Source organism: Vipera berus, assembly GCF_964194415.1.
Source record: "Vipera berus genome assembly, chromosome: Z".
Lineage (NCBI taxonomy): Eukaryota > Metazoa > Chordata > Lepidosauria > Squamata > Viperidae > Vipera > Vipera berus.
Window position 1 is genome coordinate 129328716 of NC_138205.1, and position 26355 is coordinate 129355070.

The 26355-nt window shown below is 45.2% G+C and overlaps 1 protein-coding gene across 9 annotated transcripts in view; it reads right to left on the bottom strand.

The window, feature by feature from the left end:
* Positions 1 to 2365: 2365 nt before the first annotated feature.
* The window catches only part of OBSCN (obscurin, cytoskeletal calmodulin and titin-interacting RhoGEF), a 246317-nt gene continuing 222327 nt past the window's right edge, over positions 2366 to 26355 (bottom strand). For 7 of the 9 annotated variants that reach the window (XM_081344177.1, XM_081344174.1, XM_081344173.1 and 4 more), the window contains 11 exons: positions 25882 to 26004; positions 25010 to 25120; positions 21724 to 21891; positions 20237 to 20359; positions 19649 to 19819; positions 18292 to 18373; positions 14557 to 14796; positions 13285 to 13508; positions 9868 to 9943; positions 4601 to 4750; positions 2366 to 4380 (listed from right to left, as the gene is read on the bottom strand). In XM_081344177.1, the coding sequence (XP_081200303.1) occupies positions 4206 to 4380; positions 4601 to 4750; positions 9868 to 9943; positions 13285 to 13508; positions 14557 to 14796; positions 18292 to 18373; positions 19649 to 19819; positions 20237 to 20359; positions 21724 to 21891; positions 25010 to 25120; positions 25882 to 26004 (1643 nt within the window). In that variant the 3' untranslated portion in view covers positions 2366 to 4205. Of the gene's footprint in view, positions 4381 to 4600; positions 4751 to 9867; positions 9944 to 13284; positions 13509 to 14556; positions 14797 to 18291; positions 18374 to 19648; positions 19820 to 20236; positions 20360 to 21723; positions 21892 to 25009; positions 25121 to 25881; positions 26005 to 26355 lie in introns of those variants that run through there. The other 2 variants (XM_081344172.1, XR_014028536.1) reach the window with 2 other exon arrangements.

Genomic DNA, 26355 nt, shown 5'->3' on the forward strand with positions numbered 1-26355 from the left:
CTTGACAGCTGTCAAGACTCAGTCATGGTTGCCATAGTCTGAACTAAGGGGGAGGGTTGTTATGTACTGGGCTTGTGGTGTTACACCACATGCGTTGCTGGAGCAAATAACGGCTCTCCAGTAATCTAGACTAGCTGTCTCTGGTCCTGTAATTGGCTAGCCCCAGGTGGCAAGAGTGGGTTCAAACCTATTGGCTGCCACCTAGGGGCTAGATTATATATTGTGGCTGGTTGCAGCCCAAGCTTCAGTACAGTTCTAGCAAGAATAAAGAATGTGTTATTTTGTACTCAGCCTCATGTCTTCCTTCCTGCACCCAAGAGCCCATGACTTAACACGTATCACTGGTTGAAAAGCCCTGATCTAGAATAATCAGGAATATGTCACTAGTATATTAATTTATCTATGTTATGGAATCAGACTCTGTTTGTATGATTGTGTGTCTGTGTGTGTGTGTGTGTGTGTGTGTGTGTGTTAACTCCTTCTTTTCCTTTTGCACACAATCTAGGATAACCAGGGGATGTCTCACCAGTGAACTATAACATTATGGAAACTCTCTCTCTCTCTCTCTCTCTCTCTCTCTCTCTCTCTCTCTTTCTCTCTCTCTCTCTCTCCCTCTCCCTCTCCCTCTCCCTCTCCCTCTCCCTCTCCCTCTCCCTCTGTGTGTCTGTGTGTCTGTGTCTGTGTGTCTCTCTCTGTGTGTGTTTGTGTGTGTTAACCCTTTTCTCTATTTGTGCACACTTAGCTTGCACATGATAATCTAGGATAACCAGAGATATGTCACTGGTGAATTAATTTGTCTCTATATTATGGAATCCGACTCAGTAAGTGTGTGTGTGTGTGTGTGTGTGTGTGTTAACTCCTTTTCTTTTTGCACACTTAGCTTTCACACGATAGTGGTGGCAATCCAAAACCCACTTATGTATCGCCAGGTGCCGGGTGAGCGTGGCCCACTGGATGGACGTGGCTACAGTGGAAATGGCAGACTGGTGGGCGTGGCCAGGGTGAGCGTGGCCAGATCAATGTTGCCCTGGCGGGTGGGGCAGTGGGCAGGAGGGCATCTTGCTCAGTGGGTGGGGGGCATTGGGGGAGGCTCCTGAGCCCTGCAGCTCTTCCGAGGGGAGGAGGAGGACAGTGGGGAGGGGAATGCTGGGATCGGGGCTCCTCGTGCCTTCCGTTGCCTGCCTGTGCTCTTCTGCCAAAGATACCACAGCTCCATTTGCCTGGGAGGGCGGGGGCGCACTCTCGCATGGGGACGAACACAGGGCTGCTGCCTCCTTTCCATGCTATGCCAGGACTGGGCTAGACTGGGCACAGAGCCTCCTTGCGGCTTCTCCCCCCATGGACATCGGGAGCACACAGCCCACCTACTGCTCATCCCGGGGCAGCTGCCACCATGCTGCGCTATCCAGCCCATCGCCGGCAAGCCGAGTGTGCCAGGATGCCTCCCTTCAGGCTCCCTCAGCCTCTGCCCCGCCCCCAGACTGGGGCTGGTTAGATTCTCCCCATGAGCAGCCCTTTACCTGTCCCTGGCCAGCCCTCCTCCTCCATCCTTCTGCTTCTTCTGTGGGCAGACCGCAGCTTACCAAGCTGGGCGGCACCTCTTCCCACATGTGTCCTCAGGCAGGGGAGCCAGGCAGCCACGGCTCTCACTCCCCTCTGGCCTCCATCTGCCGAGGCCCAAGCTCGGCACACCCAGCTGGCCGGCGATGGGCTTGAATGCACAGGACAGCAGCAGGTGCCCCAGGACGAGTGGTAGGTGGGGTGGGTGGTCCCAATGTCCATGGAGAAAGAAGCGGCAAGGAAGTTCCACACCCAGTCCAGCCCAGCCCTGCAACAGCACGGAACTACATCAGCTCTCTTCCAGCCCTCTGGTAGTTCCCCAGTGCTCCAGGATCTTTGAAAAATATAGTTCAGTGGTTCTGAGATCACGTCTGTCAGTTCCTTGAGAACTTTGGGGTGTAATCCATCTGGTCCATTTTATTTATCTAATCCATTTTATTTCATTTTATTTCATTTAGCCATTTGTCTGAAATGTAGAGGGTTTCCTGCCTGAGCAGGGGTTGGACTAGATGACTTCCAAGGTCCCTTCCAACTTTACTATTATGATTATGATTATGTTTGTAAATGAATTTTGTTATTTTTCCTGGCAGGGATGACTCTGAATTCCACAGTTCCTGACTTCTGGCCAAGTTATTTCAAAACAGGGCAGGCGACGAAATAATTTAAATAAAAGAGATGAGAAGAATACAGCTTTAAAGCTAAACAGTAATATAAAACAAAAGGAATTGAAAGTCTTTGCTAAAGGGAGAAGTTTACAGAGTTTTGTACAGATAGTCCTCAACTTACCACCATAGTGGAGCCCGAAATGGATTCACTTAACGACCACGTGATTCTCTTAACAACTGCAGGGATTTGCTAAAGTCCCCCTTCCCTCACCGCAGGGGGGAGAATGCTTAGCAGCTTAAGGAGGTACAGAAAGTAATTAGGGTGTAAAAGAGGTAAATCTCACCCAGTCTCTTCCGCGCTGCTTTAAGAGTTGCCTGGTGGAAAATGTGACTTTGGCTGTTCACAGCCTAGGGACGAGCCATAATGGCCAGTCCTTTCATCCGCCGGTTTGGAGGGATCGCCAGATCTAACGGGAGAGTTGCGGATCTCCCGCGATCCAGCGAGCGCCACTCCTTGCTGGTCGCCTCTTCGGGGCAACTTTTGGCCCTTTTCAGCCCCCCCCCCCAGTGATGCGAAACTGGACGGGGGAGAGAGAGAGAGCAAGTCTCCCAGCCTCCATAGCAGCTGTGTGGCAAAGCGGAAGTCCCTTGCGTTGATATATTTTGCATTGCCATCTTGCTTTGTTTCAAGAAGCGGGTCAGACTAAATGTCCTCTGAGGTTCCTTCGGATCTTGGAACTCTGGGATAAGCGATGGGCCAGCAACTCTGGATTTAGAGCTTTATACCTTGATAGCTTTATTATCTACCCTGGGCTGTAATTCAAGGACAAATTTAAGGTTGTTCTTTCCTACTATGTATTGCTCTGTTCCCCTCCGTGTAAGAAATGAGAAGTAAGTAATCTACTTAGGATTTTACTTAGGGATCAAAAAAACAGCTGCAGGAGGAGAGGAATTTCTACCATCTACGGGCTCTCTCCTGTGCCAGTTTCCTTCTTCCTCCTATGATCAAATCGGTGGCAAGGCCCCTCCTTCCGTGGCTCTGGGTTCAAGGAAAACAATTAACAAAGCAGCGCTGGGTTTCTGACATGAAAGACACGGTCTTAAGAAAGTCATTTGATTTCCATCGTACATAAAAGGTGTTCACATGTCAAAAGCCAGAGCTGTAAAGCTATCGAAACTCATCCAACTGTTAATGAAATTTACTCTGTTGTTTATCACACAGTTTTATTATGTGTGTATGGTTGTATGTATTTTTAGTAAAGGCTGAAGTTTTCTAAGGCAGAGCAATTTTCCTTCCTAGCTTTCTCTGCACCTGTGAAAGTGACTCCTACAGAATGCAACAAGGGGAAAAAGAAATAAGGGCAACAAAAGGAAACTGTTCAATTAATTATTTAACACCGACATCGGATAATTAATAATTATTAAAACTAAAAGTATTCATAAAAGAAAATTCATAAAACCAGTTTAATGTATAGTTGATTAATTTAGTTTATTAATTTTGTTTTGATTAAACAAAATTATTTAGTTACTTAAATAATTAAGATTAAATTAAATTTAGTTTAATAAAACATTTAATTAAATTAAAATAAAAAATGAAATTTAAAATCTAAATCTTCTATATATATATTTTTTGCAAAATGGTTGTAAGGTGCGTGGACATTTTCATGTTTAGCTGATGAGGAAGAGCAGATAGAAAATATTGTCTGCTCTTCTCCCCCTGCAACTCTAAAAAACAGATTTTTTCATAAATACTTTCCTTTTTTTTTTGCAAAATAATAATAATAACCCAGAGATTTCATAAGCTCCTTCGGTGGGTTGCCTCCACCTTTAAATTACTTTCACTTTCTCCATTCTGTTAATTATTCCCCTTTGTTGAGGATGTAAGATAAAATAAAATGCATCCCTCTGTTGTGGCTGCGGCCTCTTCTCTTCCGCGATCGTCGCAAATGCCTTAGCCTGCAAACTTCTGAATGCTTGGCAATGTGCTGCTTAAAAATCACGGAAAGCCAGAAAGAGGTTGTATGAAGGAGACTTTGTTGTCTACACAGCCATCACACCATACTTTGAGGAGAGGAGGACTCTTTTCCTTTCACGTTCGGCCACGAAATTTCTCAGCTTGGTGGTAGAGAAGGTCACCGTGGCTTGTTGGTGTTCGTCCAAGCCGGTCTCCTGCAGCCACGAAGACTGAAGACATTCTGTGGCTGTTGGTCTTCTCCTGGAAGGAAACAGAACATTGAGGTTGAAGCCCTCTTAGACCAGCCAAGTAGGGAAAGACCTAATCATTCTTGGGGGTTTTTCCAAAAGGGAGGAGGAAGAGGAGGAGGAGGAGGAGGAGGAGGAGGAGGAGGAGGAGGAGGAGGAGGAGGAGGAGGAGCTTTCAAAAAATTATGTAGTGTGGAAGAGGAACCCCTTGAGGAGCAAATGGATCTCCTCACCACGGATTCAAGGAAAGCGTGCTTTGGAGAAAGTTGATGGCTCCCCCCGAAAGGCCGGCGTAACATTTGTTGAGTCGGATTTTGTCTCGCTTGACCAGCCTTCCGAAATCACAGGCAGCCTCGGAGCTGATGGGATATTCGGCGCTCAGCCTGGAAACAGGAGAGAAAGGAAGGATTATTTATTTGGTTGACCGAATAGCACATTTCAAATGTGGGGGTCCTGGCTGGTCTCTGAGCTTGGTTGTTTTCTTGCAGACGTTTCATGACCCAACAATGTAACATCATCAAAGGTAGAAAAGAGGGGAGAAGGAGGGGGGTAGGTGGAGGAGGAGGAGGAGGAGGAGGAGGAGGAGGAAGAGGAAGACTGTGAGGTCCCTGGTACATTCTGAGCGTTGTGGTTTTCTTGCAGGCATTTCATGACCCAACTAGGTAATATAATCAGTTTGAGGGAGTGGGACTTTTCTCCCTTTTTATATAGAGTTGCTTCTCCTATCCGTGTTGGTTGGATGCGGGTTTTTTTCCCCCTTGGTAGTTCCTTGAGCAGAATATTGTTTTCTGCTTAATTGTTTCTTTGGTGTTAATCCCTGCTTAATGGGCTTCTCTTTCTGTGGGGTCCTTGGTGCTCTCTGAGCTTGCTGGTTTTCTTGCAGACATTTCAGGACCCAAGTAAGTAACCTCATGAGTGCTAGAAGGGAATGCTACAGTCCCTTCTCACACTGACGATGTTATCTAGCTGGGTTGTGAAACGCCTGCAAGAAAATAAGCAGAGCTGAAGGATTCCACCTCAATCTCTGTCATCAGCCCAGGAAAACATCCAGAGGCATTTTCCAGGGGTTGGTCTTGCATTTGTGACTGACATATTCGTTTTCAGCCCCGGTCAGCCTCCTATTTGACATGGGACATTCAATCCTCTCCCCGGCTATCCTGAAGGTAGTAAAAACCGCAGCAGAGTGGAGATGAAACGTCATTTGGCGATAATTAAGTTAATTAATTAAGTTCGCAGATGATACCACCGTGGTGGGTCTTATTACAGGTGGAGATGAGGCAGCATGCAGGTGGGAGGTACGAAAACTATCCCTATGGTATTTAGAGAACAACTTGCACCTGAACATCGGCAAGACGAAAGAGACAGTGCTAGACTTCCGGAGGAAAAAGGAGGAACCTGCCCCTCTTTACATCGGGGAGGACTGTGTGGAGAGAGTTTCCTCCTTTAAATTTCCGGGAGTCTACCTCTGCAAAGATCTGACCTGGAAAGTCAATACAACCCAGGTGGCCAGAAAGGCCCAACAGATTTATTTATTTAGGGTATGGCTGGTCACCCACAGAATTAAAAGCACTTCATATTTACAAGTTAGAACAGTTAAAACAATTTTTTTTAAAAAAGAAGCAATCATAAAACCTAAGAGGAAAACAGAAATAACATTTCAGAGTTTAATGTCGAGTTTGGAGATCCAGTCAGTAGCTGCCGTTGTTACGCAGAGGAAGTCCTTAAAATCTCCTGGGTATCTTCTATTAGTGCATTCCCTCACTATATGTTGGATAGTCTGTCGGGGAGCCCCGCAATCACATTGCGCTGAAGGTGTCTTTCCCCATATATACAGAGAATCGGCACACACCCCATGAGTCGTTCTAATTCTATTGTATGTCACCCATATGTGTCGGGGTAGATTTAATCCTGGAGGTATACTATTAGGATTAATATGCTCAGAAATATCTTGGGAGGTATAGCTACTCCATGCTTCCATCCACTTTTGTATAGTGCTCTGATGTTCAGCTTCACTTCATCAGGGTCTTGCGGAAGAACAGGGTAGAACAATGGCTAATGACCCTCTTTTACTGGTCTACTATAGAGAGCGTCCTCTTGTACTGTATTGTGGTTTGGTATGCTGGCCTGACAGCCACGGACAGGAAAGCATTACAGAGGGTGGTGAGCACAGCACAAGACATTGTGGGCTGTCCCCTGACACCACTGGATGACCTTGCCAGGGCCCGCTGCCTTGGAAGAGTGAGGAAAATTCTCAGGGATGACTCACACCCTGGACGTTATCTCTTTACTCTCCTACCATCGGGTAGGAGATATAGGAGTATAGCCAGCCGTACCAACAGGATGAAGAACAGCTTTTATCCATGGGCTGTCAGGCTCTTGAACGGGAAATAATTTTATAAACTTTATGTATGATTGACTTGCGAGGCCAGTGTGTTGTGCAATTAGCTCACATGGTGTAACAAGATGGAGGGTTTGTTGTCACTGTGAGTTGTGGGTGGGGGGGGGCACAAAGGGAGGCTCAGACAATCTCGATGTATACATGGTTGTACTTTGACAATAAAGGTTCATTCATTCATTCAGTGAAGGCAGATCCAGACCTGGAGGGGGGATAGGTGCCCTCATCATCCCGAAATCTCTAACGGAGTCCATGATGATCCCCCCCCGCCCAGTTGTGTGACTTCGCCTGAACTGTAACAAAATTATACAGTTTTCATCTGCCTATGGATGCTGCTGGCTTACAAGGGGTAGTCAGGACACTGAAGGATAAATTGAGACTGTCTCGTGCTTAAGTTGATAAGGTAGCCCTCAACAGGTACAACAGTTCATTTAGCGACCGTTCAAAGTTACACCACCGTTGAAAAAAATTATTTATTTATTTATTTATTTATTTATTTATTTTTTATTTATTTATTTATTTATTTATTTATTTATTTATTAATGGGACTTATATGCCGCCCTATCTCCCGAAGGACTCAGGGCGGCTAACAACAGTAACATATAATAAATACAGAAGTTAAGATAGAAAATTAAAATTAAAGGCCTCTGTACAATAAATTAAAATTAAAATTAAAAATCATAAAATTATTTATGACCATCTTGCCCACCTCTGTTGCAGCATCCCCACGGCGACGTGATCAAAATTCGGTCGCCTGAACTGTCCCGGGGTCATGTGACCCCTTTTTGTGACCTTGTGACAAGCAAAGCCACAAATCACAGAGTTAGTGAACTCTCAGCCCACCTGAGATCCGAGTGGATAAGGCAGGACCGTGATCTGCTGGTAACTAGACCTCTTTTATTACTCTTGGGCTTTACTCGCTGCCTACTCCTTGACGAAGCAGATTAACTTGTGATGCCAGGCACCAGTTTAGACGGATTGAAAAGCAGACTGGACAAAGCAAGTAAAGCAATGGAGAAGAACAAGCAGATCTTACAGCTGGCTTGGGGACACCTGGGAAGCACCTGGATGGCCTCTGGGTTGCCCTGAAAATTGAACCAGATTAGCACCAGGCCTGATTTGGTTTAAGAACCTTTCTTATTCATTTTACAAGAGAGCCAGTTTGGTGTTGTAGTGAAAGTATCAGGCTAGAAATTGGGAGTTCTATCTAATCCCACCTTAAGCACGAAAACCGGCTGGGTGACTTTGGGCCAATCACCAGGAGATGGAGAGTTCTAGTCTCATTTTAGGCCTGAAAAGCAGCTGGGTGACTTTGGGCCAATCACCAGGAGATGGAGAGTTCTAGTCTCATTTTAGGCCTGAAAAGCAGCTGGGTGACTTTGGGCCAATCACCAGGAGATGGAGAGTTCTAGTCCTGCTTTAGGCATGAAAACTGTTTGCGTGACTCTGGGCCAATCACTAGGAGATGGTGAGTTCTAGTCCCGCCATAGGCATGAAAGCCAGCTGGGTGACTTTGGGCCAATCACTAGGAGACAGTGAGTTCTAGTCCTGCCCTAGGTATGAAAGCTGGCTGGGTGACTTTCAGCCAATCCCTCCCTCTCAGCCCAACCCACCTCACAGGATTGTCGTGGGGAAAAATAGGAGGAGGGAGGTATATTGGATATGTTCATTGCCTGGAGTTATTTCTAAAAATAACAAATGTAGGATTCAAATCATAAAACAGAGGCAGGCTAATTAGGGGCCAAGTTTCCTCCGCCTCTGCATGCTTTTGCATAAATAACATTGTGGATTGGCTCTAATTACTCAGTATGTAGCCTGCTTTTGATTAAGGACCATGTGATGGCACGTGTGGCATTCCCTAGTGCAAATTTTTCCCATTAGAAAAACCCCGGAAGTGGCAGAGATCAATCCCAAGTCACCCAAGCAGATTGAAGGGGAATTGGAACCTGCATGTCCCCCATTCCTATTTCAAGACCTTCCTCACAAGAAGGGGGAATGGCCCCAGGTCCTCTCAGAAGCTTCCTTGGCTGGCGCAGGACAGAACCGGGGTCCCCCCCTCTTAGTCCAGCATCTTCTCCATTGCACTTGAGGTTGGGGGAAAGACGCTGGTCTGTAAATAAACAGCTTTGCAGGTTCTCTGTTCTAGGAAAGGTTAGAGAACACAGTTCAAGCAGATGTGCCTTTTACAGCTCCAGGCAATCCTGCTGGATTGGGGACCCCAGTGGAAGGGGACCACCTGAAAAAGGAACGTGTGTGTGTGTGTGTGTGTGTGTGTGTGTGTGTGCGCGCGCGTGTGCGTGCATGTGTGCCTTCCAGTTAGTGCCGGACTCCTGGACTAATCCCTGCAGTTTTCTGGGCAAGGTTTTTTCAGGAAGTGGTTTGCCATTGCCGGCTTCCTAAGGATGAGAGAGAGTGGCTGGCTCAAGGTCACACAATCGGTTTCATACTTTTTTAAAAAAAATTTTTTTATTAAATATACGTTTAAAAACAAAAGTGGACATGATTCAACTTCCCTAGCTACAACACTACTATTAGTATTATCTTATGTTACAGAAAGAAATAACAAAAACCTAAAATACAATCTATAACAGGACAGAGTATTAAAAAAACGTACATATAAGATCTGTTGGGTTTTTTTGTAAACTGTCATTCAGTCCTCAGTGTTGTATTTACGTATCTTTCAGTTATGTCCATTATATAGAGGTGGGACTAGAACTCACCTGCTCCTGATGATTGGCCCAAGGTCACCCAGCCTGCTTTCATGCCTAAGGCAGGACTGGAACTCCCTTCTCCTTGTGATTGGCCCAAAGCCACCAACTGGCTTTCATGTTTAAGGCAAGACTAGAACTCCCCATCGCCTGGTAATTGGTTCATTCAACTGGCTTCCATGGCTAAGATGCGACTTGAACCCAGGGTCTCTTGCTTTCGGTCCTGGTTCCTTAACCACTAAGCCAAACTGGTTCTCTGTACTCACCTCTACTATACATCTCATCCAATAATATGAGGATTTCTGTCCTCTGCAGAAGATTGGAGCAGAAAACCTCTTGGGTCACTTCTACTTTGAAGGTTCTGTGATTCTGTCAACAGAAGCTGAGGTCAACTTACATGATGAAAGCTGTCACGCCAATCGCCCAGATATCCGTCTGAGGGACGGCTCCCTTCTCCGATAGCAGTTCCGAAGCTAAAAATACACATAATGTGTTAGGAAAGCTTCCCGCCATAATATCCAGATGCATTGGATTCAGGGACATTTGCAGAATTAAATTTAATTAAAAAAACGCCTGCAATAATCTGACCTATAAAATGGGGGCATAGTTTTGTTTGTGTATTTCCCACATTTCTGAATTGCCCATCTACCTCAAAGAGGGTCTCTCTCTCTCTCCCCCTCCCTCTCTCCCTCCCTCCCTCTCCCTCTGTGTGTGTATGTGTGTGTGTGTGTGTGTGTAAATGTGGGTTCCTTGGTGCTTTTGAGCTTGGTGGTTGTCTTGCAGACATTTCAATACCAAAGAAAGTAACACCATCACTGCTATGAGTGGGTTCTCTGTTTATATTTGTTTGTTCTTGGTAGTTCCCTGATTAGTGGGAAACAATCCAAGAGTAAGGAACAGCCAAATCAGGGAACCACCAAGAACACATCAACCCACACTGTCAGAGCAAATCACTAGTATAGAAGAAGAGACTGGCTTCCAGTTCCTGTTTTTCAGTGAAACAGCTGGAAGATTCAGAATGCCGAATCCTTCGGCTGAAATTTCTTTTTGTTGGGGATCCTAAGGGGCCAGAACCCACCCTGAAGGGGTGGAATGAAGGAAGGAAATCCCAGGGACTTAGGAAAGACAGCGGTCTCTCCGAACAGTCCAGAAGAAGCCTCCCAGAAACCAACGGAACAAAAGGCTGGCTAACTCCATGTCCAGCCACAACGGAAGCCATAAGCTGTTAAACTAAGCGGATCTTAAACAGCATGTTTGAATCTGGGTAAGAATATTGATTTTCTCTATCCTACCTATTTTCCTGAAGAAGAAAGTCCCCCCAAAAAGAGATCTCCAAAGAAGGAAAAAGGGAGGGGGACTCTGCTCCCTCGCTTTTAGTAGCGGCAAAACTTACCCTTTAGAGGGGGAAAAAAAAGACTAGAAAGACATGAAAAATGAGCAAATGCTGACACCTGCTGGTGGATGAGGATTTTTTTTTCTCTGAACGTCAAAGCTTTTAGAAAACGCAGCTGTGTAAACAAAGTGGATGTAACAAAGCTGAAGCAATGAATACTTTAAAAAAGGGAACATGTGATAAGTGACAACAATTTCAAAGGACAATGATTTTAAACTACATAGAAATCCAGAATAATTTTGAGAGCCTGAATCAACTTATTTTCAATTTAATTTCACTTCAAGAACTTTCTCAGGAAAATACAGCAGAGATGACTAAATATAATTTTGAAGATAGAGACTTGAAGATGGAACCATATAAAATAAAAAACCATGATTTAATTCAAATGGGAAATATTTCAACACGTCTAAGCAACTTTGAAGATAAGGAAAAGAATGAGAAAAAAATTCCTTATAGGGAAACAAATGAAGCAGCAAAACATATTGATTAAGAAAGGCAACGACCAGAGAAAAAAGACTAAAATGAAAATTCAGGAAAAAGAAGATGGAGAATATCAGAAAGATATTTTAAAAAGAAACATTTGTTTGAATATGGCTAAAGAAATGGAAAAACTTTGAAATATACTACTCTTAGAGGGAGAATTTTTTCCCCTTAACTAATGTAATGTGTTTTTTTTATTCTTCTGAAAAAAGTTGAAATGATTTAAACAAAATCAAATGTTTTAGTTATTTAAATGTGACGATAGGAAAAGCATAAAAATGTGTTTTGAATGAGAGTTAAAGGATTAGATGATTAGAACTATTGAATGGAATGCTCAAAGTTCAAACAGATTAAATACATTCTTAACTATGGTCAAAAAGAATAAGAAATTGAGGGAATAAATATATATTAAATTAGGAGGGATACATATTTTTAAGTTATATGTTATTTTTTGTATCTCAGTGCTCTTGTCTTTTTTTTCTTGTTTCTATTTTTTTCTTTTGCCTTTCTTTTTTTCTTTTCTCTTTCTACTTTTTTTTTACTTAATGATTAAGAAATATAAAAGCATGAGAGGGTTTATATGGAAAAAAACAGAATTAAATCCACCAATGTAAATATAGTTAAATGTTGAAAAGATTGCCACTTTAAGAATATTTAGAATTTGGAGGGAGAAATAATCTGAAATAAACACGGTAACAGGATTTATGATAAGGCAACTAAAATGACAAATAGGATTATTGAAACTATATACTTGTTAGTTAAAATAATGAGAATTGTCTTACTCTAATGTTTTGCAAAGAAAGATACTTTGGGGAAAGGAGAAATCAAATGAAATTAACATATGGAATATAGATCATAGAAATTAATTGTTAAGGATTGTCTTATAAATGTTACCCAGACAACATTCTGTTTATAAATTACTGAATGTTTTATGTTATGTTAAAAAATTCTAATAAAATATTAATAAAAAAAGATTTGTAATTATAAAAACTTAATAAAACATCCAGCTGCCTGCAATTAGTGCAGGTTCGCATCCTACCAGGCTCCAGGTTGACTCAGCCTTCCATCCTTCCGAGGTAGGTGAAATGAGGACCCAGATTGTTGGGGGCAATTAAGCTGACTTTGTAATAATGCCGCTTGGGGGGGTGTATGAAAGCCCTAATAAGCAGGCATATACATAGAATGAAGGCTACTGCTAAGCTTGTAAGCCGCCCTGAGTCTTCGGAGAAGGGCGGGATATAAATGGAATTAAAATAAAATAAATAAATAAATAAATAAATAAATAAATAAATAAATAAATAGAAGAAGAGACCACCATCACCACCACCACCCACCTTTGGCACTGATGATGTTCCCAGCAGGGTCATGAAACATCTGCAAGAAAACCACCAAGCTCAGAGAGCATCAAGGACCCCACAGTTCAACCCTGCTCCACAAATATTATTTTATAACTGTTGGTCTGCCTGTCTCTGTGTCTATCCATCCATCCATCCATCCATCAGCTATCCATTCATCCATGCCTCCATGCCTCCATGCCTCCACCCATCCATCCATCCATCCATCCATCCATCCATCCATCCATCTATCTATCTATCTATCTATCTATCTATCTATCTATCTATCTATCTATCTATCTATCCTCTCCCTCTCATCTATCTATCTAAATGTGTATGTATGTGTGTTTTATATAAATATGAAAATAATATATCTAATTGTTCCATAGTTGCGCGGACAGGCTGAAGCAAAAAGCTTCAAGTTAAAACCTTGCCACCTTCAACTGGAGATCCCAGACAGCAGGAGAGCTAGAGATTAGGAGATTTTACTTCTTAGAAACCCTTTTTCCTTATCAAGAACAAGTGGAACGAAAGGATATTTGATTTTCCTCTGCCCCACTATTCATGGTGCCAAATTCTCACAGCTCAGATTTGCTGGATCGCTCACCCATGGTTTCTACGTAATCTGTGCAACCATCCACGGTTAGGATTTGGTCGGGCGAGTAGAAATGGGCATTTCCAAAGTCCAGAAGCTTCAACAGGTTGGGCTCGACAATCACCATGTTTTCGGACCGCAAATCCAGGTGTAGGATGTCCTGTTTGTGAAGATACTCGACGGCACTGAGAATCTGCCACAAGTAGTCTCTGACCTGCACTTCTGAGTAAGAAGACCTGGGAAAGAGAAGACATTAAAAACACAAAGGGGGTCAGAGGCGCCCCAAAGTTTCGACTCGGGCAAGGGAGGGCAAAAAAATCAGCCTTAAGGGATAGGACCAGAGGTAGGCAGTCCTCGACTGATGGCCATAATTGAGACAAAATTTCCATTGCTAAATGAAACAGCTAATAAGTGGCCATTTTACGACCTTTCTTGCCACAGTTGTTAAGTGAATCGCTGCAGTAGTTAAGTTAGTCACCCGGTTGTGAAGTGAATCTGGCTTCCCCCATTGACTTTGCTTGTCAGAAGGTCGCTAAAGGGAATCACGTGACCCTGAGACACCGCAACCGTCATAAATATGAGTCAGTTGCCAGGTGTCTGAATTTGGATCAGGTGACCATGGGGATGCTGCAATGGTCATGTAAAAAACAGTCCTAGATCACTTTTTTCAGTGCCGTTGTAACTTTGAATGGTCACTAAATGAAATGTTATGTTGAGGACCGCCTGTAGTGCTGGATGGGATGCATGCAAATTCATCCCATCTTATCCAAAGCTGTAGTGTATAGAATCATCAGGGAACGGGGGGGGGGGGTCCTTGACCTACGACCACAATAGAGACCAGAATTTCTCTTTTGCTAACTAAGTGAAGTGAGAAATCATGGTCCCTATTGCAGTCGTAACAACCCATTAAAGGAGTCACACCATATTTTGCTACGTTTTTAGCCATGGTTGCTAAGTGAATCACTGCGGTTGTTAAGTGAATCACATGGTTGTTAAGTGAATCCAGCTCCCCCCTCTCCATTAACTTTGCTTGTCCAAGCCAACCGCGAAGGTCGCAAACAACAATTATGTGACCCCGGAAGGCTGCAATTACTGTAAACACATGCCGGATTGCCGAGCATGCTAATTTTGATCAGGAATGTTGCAATGGTCATACATGCAAGGAACTAAGTCCTAAGTCCCTTTTTTTTAAGCACCGTCCTAGCTTTGAAAGGCTGTTTAAAGAATGGTTGTAAATTGAGGACCACCTGTAGTTGGCCAAATAGAGGAAATATTCCTACTAACCTTCCAGCTAAGGCATGAAGCAGCTCGGGCCCCACGCAGAGTTCGACAATCAGCACAAGGTGGCGTGGACTCACGTAGGCGCCCTGCAGCTGCCCTATGTTGGCGTGGTGCAGCTTCCTTAGGATCTGGTATTCCTGTAGGATGGCTTCTTTCTCTTCCGGCTGATACGGGATGATTTTGGCAGCCAACGGATTTCCGCTGAATTTTTCTCGGCATTGCTTGATGATGCTGAAGCGGCCTCTGATCCAGAGGAAAAAAAGACAACCGACATTGTGGGTTTATTTTCGAAAATAAAGTGGACAAACCTTTGACCCGGATGGAATAAGGCAAGGGGGGTTGACTAGATGACCTATGAGGTCCCTTCCAACCCTATCATTCTATGAGGCTTTTCATTTCTAAAATCCTAAAAAAAATGTGACTGACTGGCATTACTTCTTGGTTTTAAATTGGGATCAGTACCGCACGTGGAGAAAACAGTGCTAAATCTAAACCCTCAACAGATTGTCCTCAACTTAAAACCATTCATTTAATGACCGTTCAAAGTTACAACGGCACTGAAAAAAGTGACTTATGACCGTTTTTCCCACTTATGACCTTTGCAGCATCCCCAGGGTCACGTGGTTAAAACTGGCAACTGGCTCATATTTACGACGGTCGCAGTGTCCCCGGGTCATGTGATCCCCTTTTGTGACCTTCTGCCAAGCAAAGTCAATGGGATAAGCCAGATTCACTTAAGAACCAGGTGACTAACTTAACAACTACAATTATTCACTTAACAACTCTGGCAGGGAAGGTTGTAAGATAGAGCAAAATTCATTTGATTAGGGGACTGGAGACTAAAACATATAAGGAACGGCTGCTGGAATTGGGTATGTGTAGTTTAATGAAGAGAAGGACGAGGGGGGACATGATAGCCGTGTTCCAGTATCTCAGGGGCTGCCCCAAAGAAGAGGGAGTCAAGCCATTCTCCAAAGCGCCTGAAAGCATGACAAGAAGCAACGGATGGAAACTCACCAAGGAGAGGAGCAACATGGAACTAAGGAGAAACTTCCTGACAGTTAGAACAATTAACCAGTGGAACAATCTGCCTCCAGAAGCTGTGAATGCTCCAACACTGGAGGTTTCCAAGAAGAGATTGGACAACCATTAGTCTGGAACGGTATAGGGTTTCCTGCCTGAGCAGGGGGTTGGACTAGATGACCTCCAAGGTCCCTTCCAACTTTACTACTACTACTACTACTACTACTACTACTATTATTATTATTATTATTATTATTATTATTATTATTATTATTATTATTATTATTATTATTATTATTATTATTATTATTATTATTGTTAAACTGTCTCACTTAGGAACAGAGATTGGGGCTCCATTGTGGTCGCAGGTTGAGGACTGCAATGTGTCAACTAAATTGGCTACTGCTATCTTCTTCACCGGTGCAATTACATGGCTTGGGACCGGGTTACCTGTGTGACAGCCCAAAGGTGCCTTTTTTTCCTCAGGAGGCAACTGGACTTTCTTGTTTTTCCTTTGAAGGCGTTTCGCTTCTCATCCAAGAAGCTTCTTCAGCTCTGACCGGACGGTGGGGGACGGAAGGATTGATACTCCAGCTGCCTCCTGAAAAAGGCACCTTTGGGACAACCGTGGCCCGAAGGACGGAGAACCTCCATGGACATTCTGCTGGACAGACATTTTCCAAAAATCTCTACCTGTTGAATTGGATCCGGCAAGTTGGCCATGCTGCAGATGCTGTCAGCCAAAGAATGTCGCTTGTTGGGGACTTGAAGTCCTCGGCCTATGACCAGAATTAAGCCCAAACCTTCTGTTGCTCAGCCAGACAGTTGTTAAGTGAGTTTTGCTCCATTTTGCCAATTTTCTGGCCAAAGTTGTTAAGTGAATGACTGCAGTTGCGTGGTCGTTAAGTGAATCTGGCTTCGCAAAAGGGGATCACGTGATCCCAGGACACTGCGACCGCCGTAAATATGAGTGACTAAGCAAGGGTCTGAATTTCGATCAGATGACCATGGGGACACTGCAGCCGTCGCTAAGTGTGAAAAACGGTCATAGGGTCACTTTTTTCAGTGCTATTGTAACTTGAAACGGTCACTCAATGAATGATTGTAAGTCGAGGACTGACTTTCAATAAGTGAAGCTTCAGGACTGGTCTGATTCTTTCCTTAATGCTTTTCCCTCGCCCATGGCATAAATGGTGACTCACTTGTTGTGCAGACTTCTCAAAATTTAATTCTGGGTGTTCACTTCTAGCCCAGCCCAGATACACAGCTGTTGCTAAAATATTTTCAGCCTCAATGAGCATTCCCTGGAAAAGGGTATAAGGTTTCAGCTCTTTCCCACCCTACTTTTGGCTGCTGAATTTCTATCTCTCTCTCTCTCTTATCTCTCCATCTATCTTTTGTATGTCTGTATATCTCTGCCAGGTCTATCTCTATCTCCAAATCTCTGTATCTTTCTCTCTCTCTCTCTCTCTCCTGTACTTCTATCTTTCTTTCAACTCTATCTATCTTCTTTCTGTATATCATCCGTCTCTCTTTCTCGTTCTCTTCCTCCTCCTACTCCATAAATAGGGCACTAATTATAGCTACCTAAGTCTTATTGTAGATAGTTTCTATTTGAACCCACAGAGAAAAATAAAAGCATTCCCCCTCCCAATAATTCTGAGATTAGCAGTCTCACATTCTCTCTCTCTCTCCATCCATCCATCCATCTACCTATCATCTATTTACCCTTGCCTTAAAGCAAGCACTGCTGATAGGATCAATTTACAATTCCCTTAAAAAAAAAGGTGCCATCTTTTATTTCATTTGCAAACAAAGAGAATGATCCAAATAAGCCTGTTACAAGTTCCCAGCGTCTCATTCTCGGTTTATTCTTTGGGAACATCCCTAGCCAGCCAGATCGATCGACCAAAGGCCAGACCTTGAAAAGAGGGGAGGGTGTGTGTGTGTGTGTGTGTCCTTTACGTCAAATTATTGCTGCAACTCATGCAAGAAGTGGTGCTTTGAGGATCTTAAAAGGACATTTCAGCAATTTTTGTTGTAAATACTCACTGAGAGTGAGTGGGTTGCCATATAAATTTTAGGAAGGAAGGAAGGAAGGAAGGAAGGAAGGAAGGAAGGAAGGAAGGAAGGAAGGAAGGAAGGAAGGAGGGAGGGAGGGAGGGAGGGAGGGAGGGAGGGAGGGAGAGATAGAGAGAGAGAAAGAAAGAAAGAAAGAAGAAAGAAAGAAAGAAAGAAAGAAAGAAAGAGAGAGAGAGAGAGAAAGAGGGGGGGAGAGAGGATGGAAGGAAGGAAGGAAGTTGGTGCACAGGTAGTCCTTGACTTAAAACAGTTTGTTTAGTGACCGTTCAATGTTAAAGTGACATGACCATTTTTCACACTTATGACCATTGCAGCATTCCCCATGGTCACGTGATCAACATTCGAACACTGGGCAACTGACTCATATTTACGACGGTCGCAGTGTCCCAGGGTCACACGATCCCCTTTTGTGCGCTTCTGACAAGCAAAGTCAATGGGGGGTGGGGGGGGGAAAGCCAGATTCACTTAACAACCATGTGGCTGACTTAACAACCGCAGGGGTTCAACTTAGCAACTGTGGCAAGAAAGGCCGTAAAAATGGGACACAACTCCCTTAACAAAGGTCTCGTTTAGCAGCAGAAATTTTGGGCTCGATTGTGGCCATAACTCGAGGACCACCCGGATACCCCGTACCTTTTAATCTCGGTCTGGAAGGCGTAGGTCTGGTGCGATGGCGGGGCTGCCATCCTGCTCTCCTCCTCCTGGGCTTGAAACGCTGAGGGGGGGGGGGAGAAAGGACAAGTTCTAAATTAAAAGACCCTTATCGCAGGAGATAAACTGCTCTTAACCTTCTGCTGCTGGACTTCAGTTTCCCGGGAGGGAACGGGGCCCGGAGTCTCCGTCACTCCCCATAATGCTGGTTTTGTTCCAGTTATTATTCTTAACCCTAACCCTCCTGCATGGCTCCTGGTGGCTTTGGATTATACAGGTAGTCCTCGATGGACAACCACTTGTTTAGTGGACGTTCCAGGTTACAACAGCAGTGAACAAAGTGACTTATGACCGTTTTTCACCTTCACGACCGTTGCAAAATCCCCCGTGGTCATGTGGTCAAAATTCAGTCGCTTTGAACCGACTCGTATTTATAACCACTGCAGTTTCCAAGGGGTGACGCGATCCCCTTTTGCGACTTTCTGGCTAGCAAAGTCAACGGAGAAGGCAGATTCACCTAACGACCATGTTGATTTACCTAATCATTGCAGATTCACTTAACAACCAAAGGGATCCCTTTAACAACCAATCAGATGGGTCCAAACCAGTCAGATGGGGCAAAACGCACATAACAAAGGTCTCGCTTAGCAAGAGAAATTTTGGGCTTGACTTTGGTCGTAGGTTGAGGACTGCCTGTAGTTAATTTCTTCCAAGAATTCCAATTTTCCTTGGGATTAAGGCAGACGTGTCAAACACAAGGCCCGGGGGCCGGATCCGGCCCACGAAGTGGTTTCATGTGGCCCGCGAAGCCATCCTGGAAACAGTGAGGGAACGGCCCCCACTGCCTTGGCCCTGGCCCAGAGACCCTCCTCCTGCCAGAGACCCTCAGATCTGTCCCACTCCTGCCCAGGCCCCCATAGGCACCCTTGATGCAAACGATGTAGAGCTGGCCACGCCCACCCAGTAGGCCATATGCACTCTAGCCACGCCCACCCAGTAGGCCACACCCACCCTGGCCATACCCACCTGGCCCCCTGAGGGCAACTGCAATGCTGATGCGGCCCTCAATGAAATTGAGTTTGACACCCCTGGATTAAGGAAACATCTAACTTTGATCCAGATCAAGGGGGAAAAAAAGATAGGTCGTGTGGCAATAAATGCTCGTTGGTGAATTTAGAGGACGACCTAGGCAAGTCAGTCTTACCGCTAAGAGGAGAGGCATATAAAGGTGAAAATAAATGTACAATAAATAATAATATTTTAAGGAAGTCAGCGTTAGAAAGACCCCAGAGTTCAGTCCTGAGCTACAAACATTCTCTCCTGTTGAGAAAACGAATACCTGCTTGATCTTCTTCACCAATTTTCACTTTGGGAGTGGGGTAGCTGTAGGGACCCACCCCGGCTGGGCTCACGCAGGCAATGCGAAAGGAGTAGACTAAACCCCGAGGAAGATGTTCAACTGTGTAACAGCAAGCCGGGATGTCACTGGCCAGGGTTTTCCACTCTCCATCTTGGCCAAGAAGCAAAAGGAGGGAAAAGATTAATATTTAATAAATAAAAAACATTAAGGATGAATTTTAGCCCTGCGTTAGGCAAGGAAGCCAGCTGGGTGACTTTGGGAGAATGAGTAGGCGATGGTGAATTTTAGCTGTGGTTTCTTTGCCTCCCTTAAAGATGAGTAGGCACTACAGGTAGTCCTCGACTTACGACCATTTAGTGACTGTTCAAAGTTACAATGGCACTGGAAAAACGACTTACGACTGTTTCTCACATTTACAACCTTTGCAGCATTGAAAGAAAGGCAAGAAAAAGGAAAGGTATAAAATGGGGCAAAATTCACCTAACAACTGTCTTGCTGAGCAACAGAGAGTTTGGGTTCCAGGGTGGCCGTAAGGTGAGGACTACCCACGAATGAGAAGCTGCTTACCATCCTTCTTGCACAGAACAGTGTAAGTCACCGGGTTGTTGAGTTCCACTGCTTCCCAGGCCAGCTGTACACCATCTTCAAGAACTCCAAGGACATCAGGGGCAGGGATGTTTGAAGGTGCCTCTGGCAGAATAGAAAAACCATCCTTAATCCCAAGGTTGGTGTGTATGATTTTGAAAACACACCCCAAAGCCACATGAAGCAACATGAAACATCAGTTTCAGCCCAGTTTCACCTCCCTCACAAACTCATCAGAAGACACCCTCATTCATTGGAGTTTTATTTAAAGTAATGTTTGTCTTTACATAAGGAATGTGAAGCTGACAGAAGAGTATCAGAATGAGTATGTAGCTCAGGATTGAACTGGGGTGCCCTCTGAGCTTCGAGGTTTCCTTGCAGACATTTCATGACCCAATGAGGGAACATCAGCAGGAGGAAAGGAGGAGGAAAGGTTTTGTTTGGTTAACGGAGTCTGAGGGAGATAGAAGTCGTGTCCGACCCCTCGCGACCCCACGGACAACGTTCCTCCAGGCCTTCCTGTCCTCTACCATCTTCTGGAGCTCCTTTAAGCTCACACCTCCTGCTTCAGTGACTCCACCAAGCCACCTCATTCTCTGTCGTCCCCTTCTTCTCTTGCCCTCCATCTTTCCCAGCATTAGGCTGGATAATACACAACAACAACTTTATTGATTAGCCCTTGGGCCATATCAAAGTGCAAAGTTCCAGCAACTAACCGTCACCAAAACTTGATAAAAGCAATCTAAAATGGAATTTGATAAAATACAATTTAAAATGGAATTTGATAAAATACAATTTAAAATGGAATTAAAATAAAATACAATTTAAGATGAAATAGTAATAAAATACAGTCTAAAATGAAATTGTAATAATGTACAATAATTTAAGGTATAGATAAAATATGATAACAGGATAATACATAGATAATAGATAAAGTTAGATGGGTGATAATAGATCAGTAAGAATCTAGATAATTATGCATGGATCGATGGATGGGTGATGATAGATAGATAGATAGATAGATAGATAGATAGATAGATAGATAGATAGATAGATAGATAGATAGATAGATAGATAGATAGATAGATAGATAGATGGAATTAGATGAATGGAATGAAAAAGAGGTGGCGAATGGGAGATGGATGAATGGAGAGGGAATACATGAGTAACTAAAAAAATAAAATACAGAACTGTGGAAAAGAAAAACAAACACCCTAAATGGGGCCAGAGAGAGGGGTCATTTGGGTGCGAGCTGAAGGGGTAAAACGTCCCCTTAATCACCAAGCAAAGACTTCTTTAAGCTTTGGGGAGATCTTTAAGGCAGAAATGCCTTCAGGCAGATCAAGGAGAGATATTTATCCTCCACGTCCCCATTTGTGGACCCACAATTTCTGAGGGGTGCAGACGGGGCAACAGGTTGCAGCCTTTTTGGATCCTGGGGTGCAAGGTGGAGGAAACCCATCTCTTACCTGCTTTCCTTATGGTGCAGGAGGTGGAAACAGCGCCATGGGAACTAGTAGCCTTACAGGTGTACACGCCAAAGTCCGTCATCGTAGCCGATAACACGGTTAAAAGCTGGAACCGTTTTAGAGTCGAAGAAATCAGGATCCGATCGGTGCTGCAGATTGCTGCTCTGTCTGGAAAGCGATAAAAGGAAAGTTGCCAGCAACTGGCATCCGCCTAAAATTGAAGGTCGAACCTGTTTGGAATCTCTGGAATCAGGAGTTCCACAAATTATAGATTGTCCTCGATTTATGGCCACAACAGGGACCAAAATCTCTGTTGGAAAGCGAGGCCATTAAGAAAGCCCTGCCCTGTTTTTTTTTCCCTGCAGTTGCTAAGTGAATCACACGATTGTTAAGCGAATCCGGCGAATCACCCATTGACTTGACTTGTCGGAAATCGGCTGGGAAGGTCACGATGGTTATCACGTGACCCCAGGATGCTGCAATTGTCCTAAATACATGCCGATGTCCGACTGCCTGAATTCTGGTCATGGGACCATAGGGATGCTGCAATACCTAGTTGTAAGTGCGAGGACCAGTCGCAAATCACTCTTTTCAATGCTGTTATAACTTCCTTCCTTCCTTCCTTCCTTCCTTCCTTCCTTCCTTCCTTCCTTCCTTCCCTAACTCACTCTCTTCTTCCCTTCCTCAATTCCCTCCTTCCTCCCTCCCTCCCTCCCTTTCTCTCCTCTTCCCTCCCTCCCTTCCTCAATTCCTTTCTTGCACAGGGCTGTGACCCCCACCTGGGGTGAAACTACCCCTGCTTTAAGGAGCTGCAGAACTTGGTCTGAGCATCTTCACATTTTAATTTAATTTAATTATGGGACTTATATGCCGCCCTATCTCCCAAAGGACTCAGGGCGGCTAACAACAATAAAACAATAGAACAATAAATACAAATATTTAAAGGAGATTAAATTTACAAAGCCCCACTAAAAACCAATAAAAATTTAAAACAAAATTAAAACCCCTGTCTTCAGTCCAGGTCGGCCAGTTGGAAAAAGTATGTCTTTAGGTCGCGACGAAAGGACCGAAGGTCTGGGGCCATCCGGAGCTCCTGGGGGAGTTGATTCCACCAAGAAGGTGCCCCAACAGAGAAGGCCCTCCCCCTGGGGGTCACCAGCCGACATTGTCTGCCGATGGCACCCTGAGGAGGTCCTCTCTGTGTGAGCGCACAGGGCGATGGGAAAACGTTCCTGGCAGCAGACGGTCCCGCAAATATCCCGGGCCGAAGCCATGTAGGGCTTTATAGGTAAGAACCAGCACCTTGAACCTCACCCGGAGGGCAACCGGTAGCCAATGCAGCTCACTCAGGAGGGGTGTAATATGGGAGTATCAGGATGCTCCCATCACAACCCGCGCGGCCGCATTCTGCACCAGCTGAAGCCTCCGGGTGGTCTTCAAGGGCAGCCCCATGTAGAGAGTGTTGCAGTAATCTATACGGGAGGTGACGAGTGCATGAGTGACCATACGTAAGGCATCTCGGTCCAGATAGGGGCGCAACTGGCGCACCAGGCGAACCTGGGCAAATGCCCCCCTGGCCACAGCTCCTAAATGATGTTCCAAATCGAGTCATGCATCCAGGAGGACGCCTAAGTTGCGCGCCCTATCAACGGCAGGCAACACCTCTCCCCCCATAACCAAAGATGGTAAATCTTGGACAACACGAGATGCCGACATGTAGAGCCACTTGGTTTTGGCCGGGTTGAGCTGGAGCCTGTTCTTCCCCATCCATATTCGTACCGCTTCCAGGCAATGGGAGATCACGTCGAGGGCATCACTGGGTTGGTTCGGAGTGGAGATGAAAATCTGGGTATCATCAGCATATTGATGATACCTCACTCCGAAATCACGTATGATCTCGCCCAGTGGCTTCATATAGATATTGAACAGGAGGTGAGAGAGGATCGACCCCTGAGGCACCCCACAATCAAGGGGCCTCAGGGTTGACCTCTGGCCTCCTGCCAACACCGTCTGCAAACTGCCCGAGAGGTAGGAGGAGAACCACCGTAGAACAGTGCCTCCCACTCCCAACCCCCGGAGACGTCGCAGCAAGATACCATGGTTGATGGTATCAAAAGCCACTGAGAGATCCAATAGGACCAGGACAGAGGAATAACCCCTATCCCGAGCCCGCCAGAGATCATCCACCAGCGCAACCAATGCCGTCTCCGTGCTGTACCTGGGCCTGAAACCCGATTGGTACGGATCCAGATACTCAGTTTCCTCCAGGACCAACAGGAGCTGCCGTGCCACCACGCTCTCAACAACCTTCGCAAGAAAGTGAAGATTGGAGACAGGATGAAAATTATTCAAAATATCTGGGTCCAGAGCAGGTTTCTTGAGGAGGGGCCTCACCACTGCCTCCTTCAAGGCAGCAGGGAAGCACCCCTCACTCAAAGAAGCATTGATCACTGCCTGGAGCCAGCCTCATGTAACCTCCCGAGCCGCATAAACCAGCCAGCATTAATAACTGCCAGGAGCCAGTCTCGTGTAACTTCCCGAGTTGCATAAACCAGCCAGGAGGGACACGGGTCCAATAAACACGTGGCGGCACTTAATCTACCCATGATCCTGTCCACTTCATCCGGAGTCACAGGGTCAAACTCCTCCCAGATAATATTGGCCAGACCTGTCACTTCCCCCTCGTCAGATACTGTCTAATCAGAGTCCAGACTGGTCCGAATCTGAGCGATCTTGTCCAGCAGATGCTGACTAAACTCCTCGGCACGTCCCTGCAAGGGATCTTCCCCTGTCCCTTGATTTAGAAGGGAGCGAAAGCACCCAAGCACCCTTTTGTCTTTGATCCAAAGCACCCCACAATCCTCAAAACCCCAGAAAGCTTTAAAGTAAGCAGTCAAGGCCAGTTGATAGCAAAATCCGTCAGCTGTTCAACAGTTGAGCACTAACTAGCGCTAATGACATTTCCTAGTTTGGTAACGAAATGTCTGCAAGAAAAACCACCCAGCTGAGGGAGCACCAAGGACCCCCGAGTCATCGTCATCTTCCTCCCCCTCCTCTCTGCAAACCCCTCTCCCTTCTAGCACTGGTGATATTACTTAGTTTGGTAACGAAAGGGCTGCAAATAAAACCACCCACTCAGGGAGCTTCAAGGAATCCAGGTTGTCTTGTTGACCACATCCAGGAAGGGATTCAGAAAAGCAGCCAGGAGAGGAACAGGGACCTGCCTGGAGTAAAGTAAGATTCTGTCAACCTGTCCACCCCCGCCCCAGAGGAGAAGCTACGGCACCTTTGAACCATCCGATGGCGGAGAAGGAGTGGGATGAGGTCCGGCAGGAGAGGGTCAGAGACTGTCCAAGGGCAACGGTCTGATCCGTGAGTTCTTCTACAAAAGAAGGTCCTAGAAAGGGAAAGGGATAGTTTTGCACCATGGCTTGTTGGTAGATTTGACGTCTTGATTCTGATCCTGCGCTGGTTTTACTTCTGGGGGAATCATCCATTCGAACCAGGAGAGTTGGACTTTCTGAACTAATGTCAAGAATTAGGGGACGGTGTACAGAAGGGCGAGGACTGAAAGAGGGACTTTCCGGTCCTTTTGAGAAGCTGTGGCTAGACTACTACAATGTTTGCTACACGAGGTGGCCCTTGAAGACTCTTCAGAAGTACTTCTGGGGCCAAATGTAGCGGACCATGGATTTTGGGGGGTTGGTTTTATTATTGCCATGCCTTCCTTCCTTCCTTCCTCCCTTCCTTACTTACTTACTCTTTCCTTTCCTTCCTATTTCCTTTTGCTTCCTCCCTCCTCCCCTCCCCCTTTCCTCCCTTCCTTTTTTCCTTCTTCGTTTCCTTTTCCTTCTTTCCTATTTCCTTTCCCTCCCTCCCATCCTCCTACTCCCTTCCTTCCTTCCTTCCTTCCTTCCTTCCTTCCTTCCTTCCTTGCAATCTACTTTTCCTTCCTTTCTATTTACTTTCCCTTCCTTCTCCCTTCCCCCCTCCCTTCGTTCCCAAACATTTATTTATTATTCAGCGCATTTCTAAACCAGACTCCCACTCTTGATGGTTAAAAATAAAGGCAGGAGGCAGAACTCGAACCCAGGACCCTAACCCTAACCCTTCAACCCTCCCTCCTTCCTTCACTTCTCCCTCCCCCGGTTCAGATACCTTTGTCCTTGGTCTTGAGGCTCGGCAGGGTGAATGCTGAGAACATCCTCTTCTTTTTAGAAGTTGGAGAAGGCTCCGTCAAGGAGGTCCTCTCGGCTTGCTCACTCTTGACTTCCTCAGAGGCTAGAAAACAGAGGACCACCAAAAAGGTCAGAGATGGTGGCAACCAGGATACCTGAAGCTCCATCCTCTTTTGCAGGAATCTCCACACCTAGCAACTTGTGGACTTCAACTTCCAGAATTTCTCAGCCACCCAAGTTTTTCTCTTTTGTTCTGGACTTCAACTCCCAGAATTCCTCAGCCAATCATGCTGGCTTGGGAATTCTGGGAGTTGAAGTCCACAAGTCTTAAAGTTGCCAAGTTCAGAGACCGCTGCTCTTTTGGATCTCTCTTAACCAGGATGTCCTTCACAAGTATCTTGAAGGACCTTTTAGAAGTTGGATTGAGACCAGAATTGGTGGCTACCTATCAACT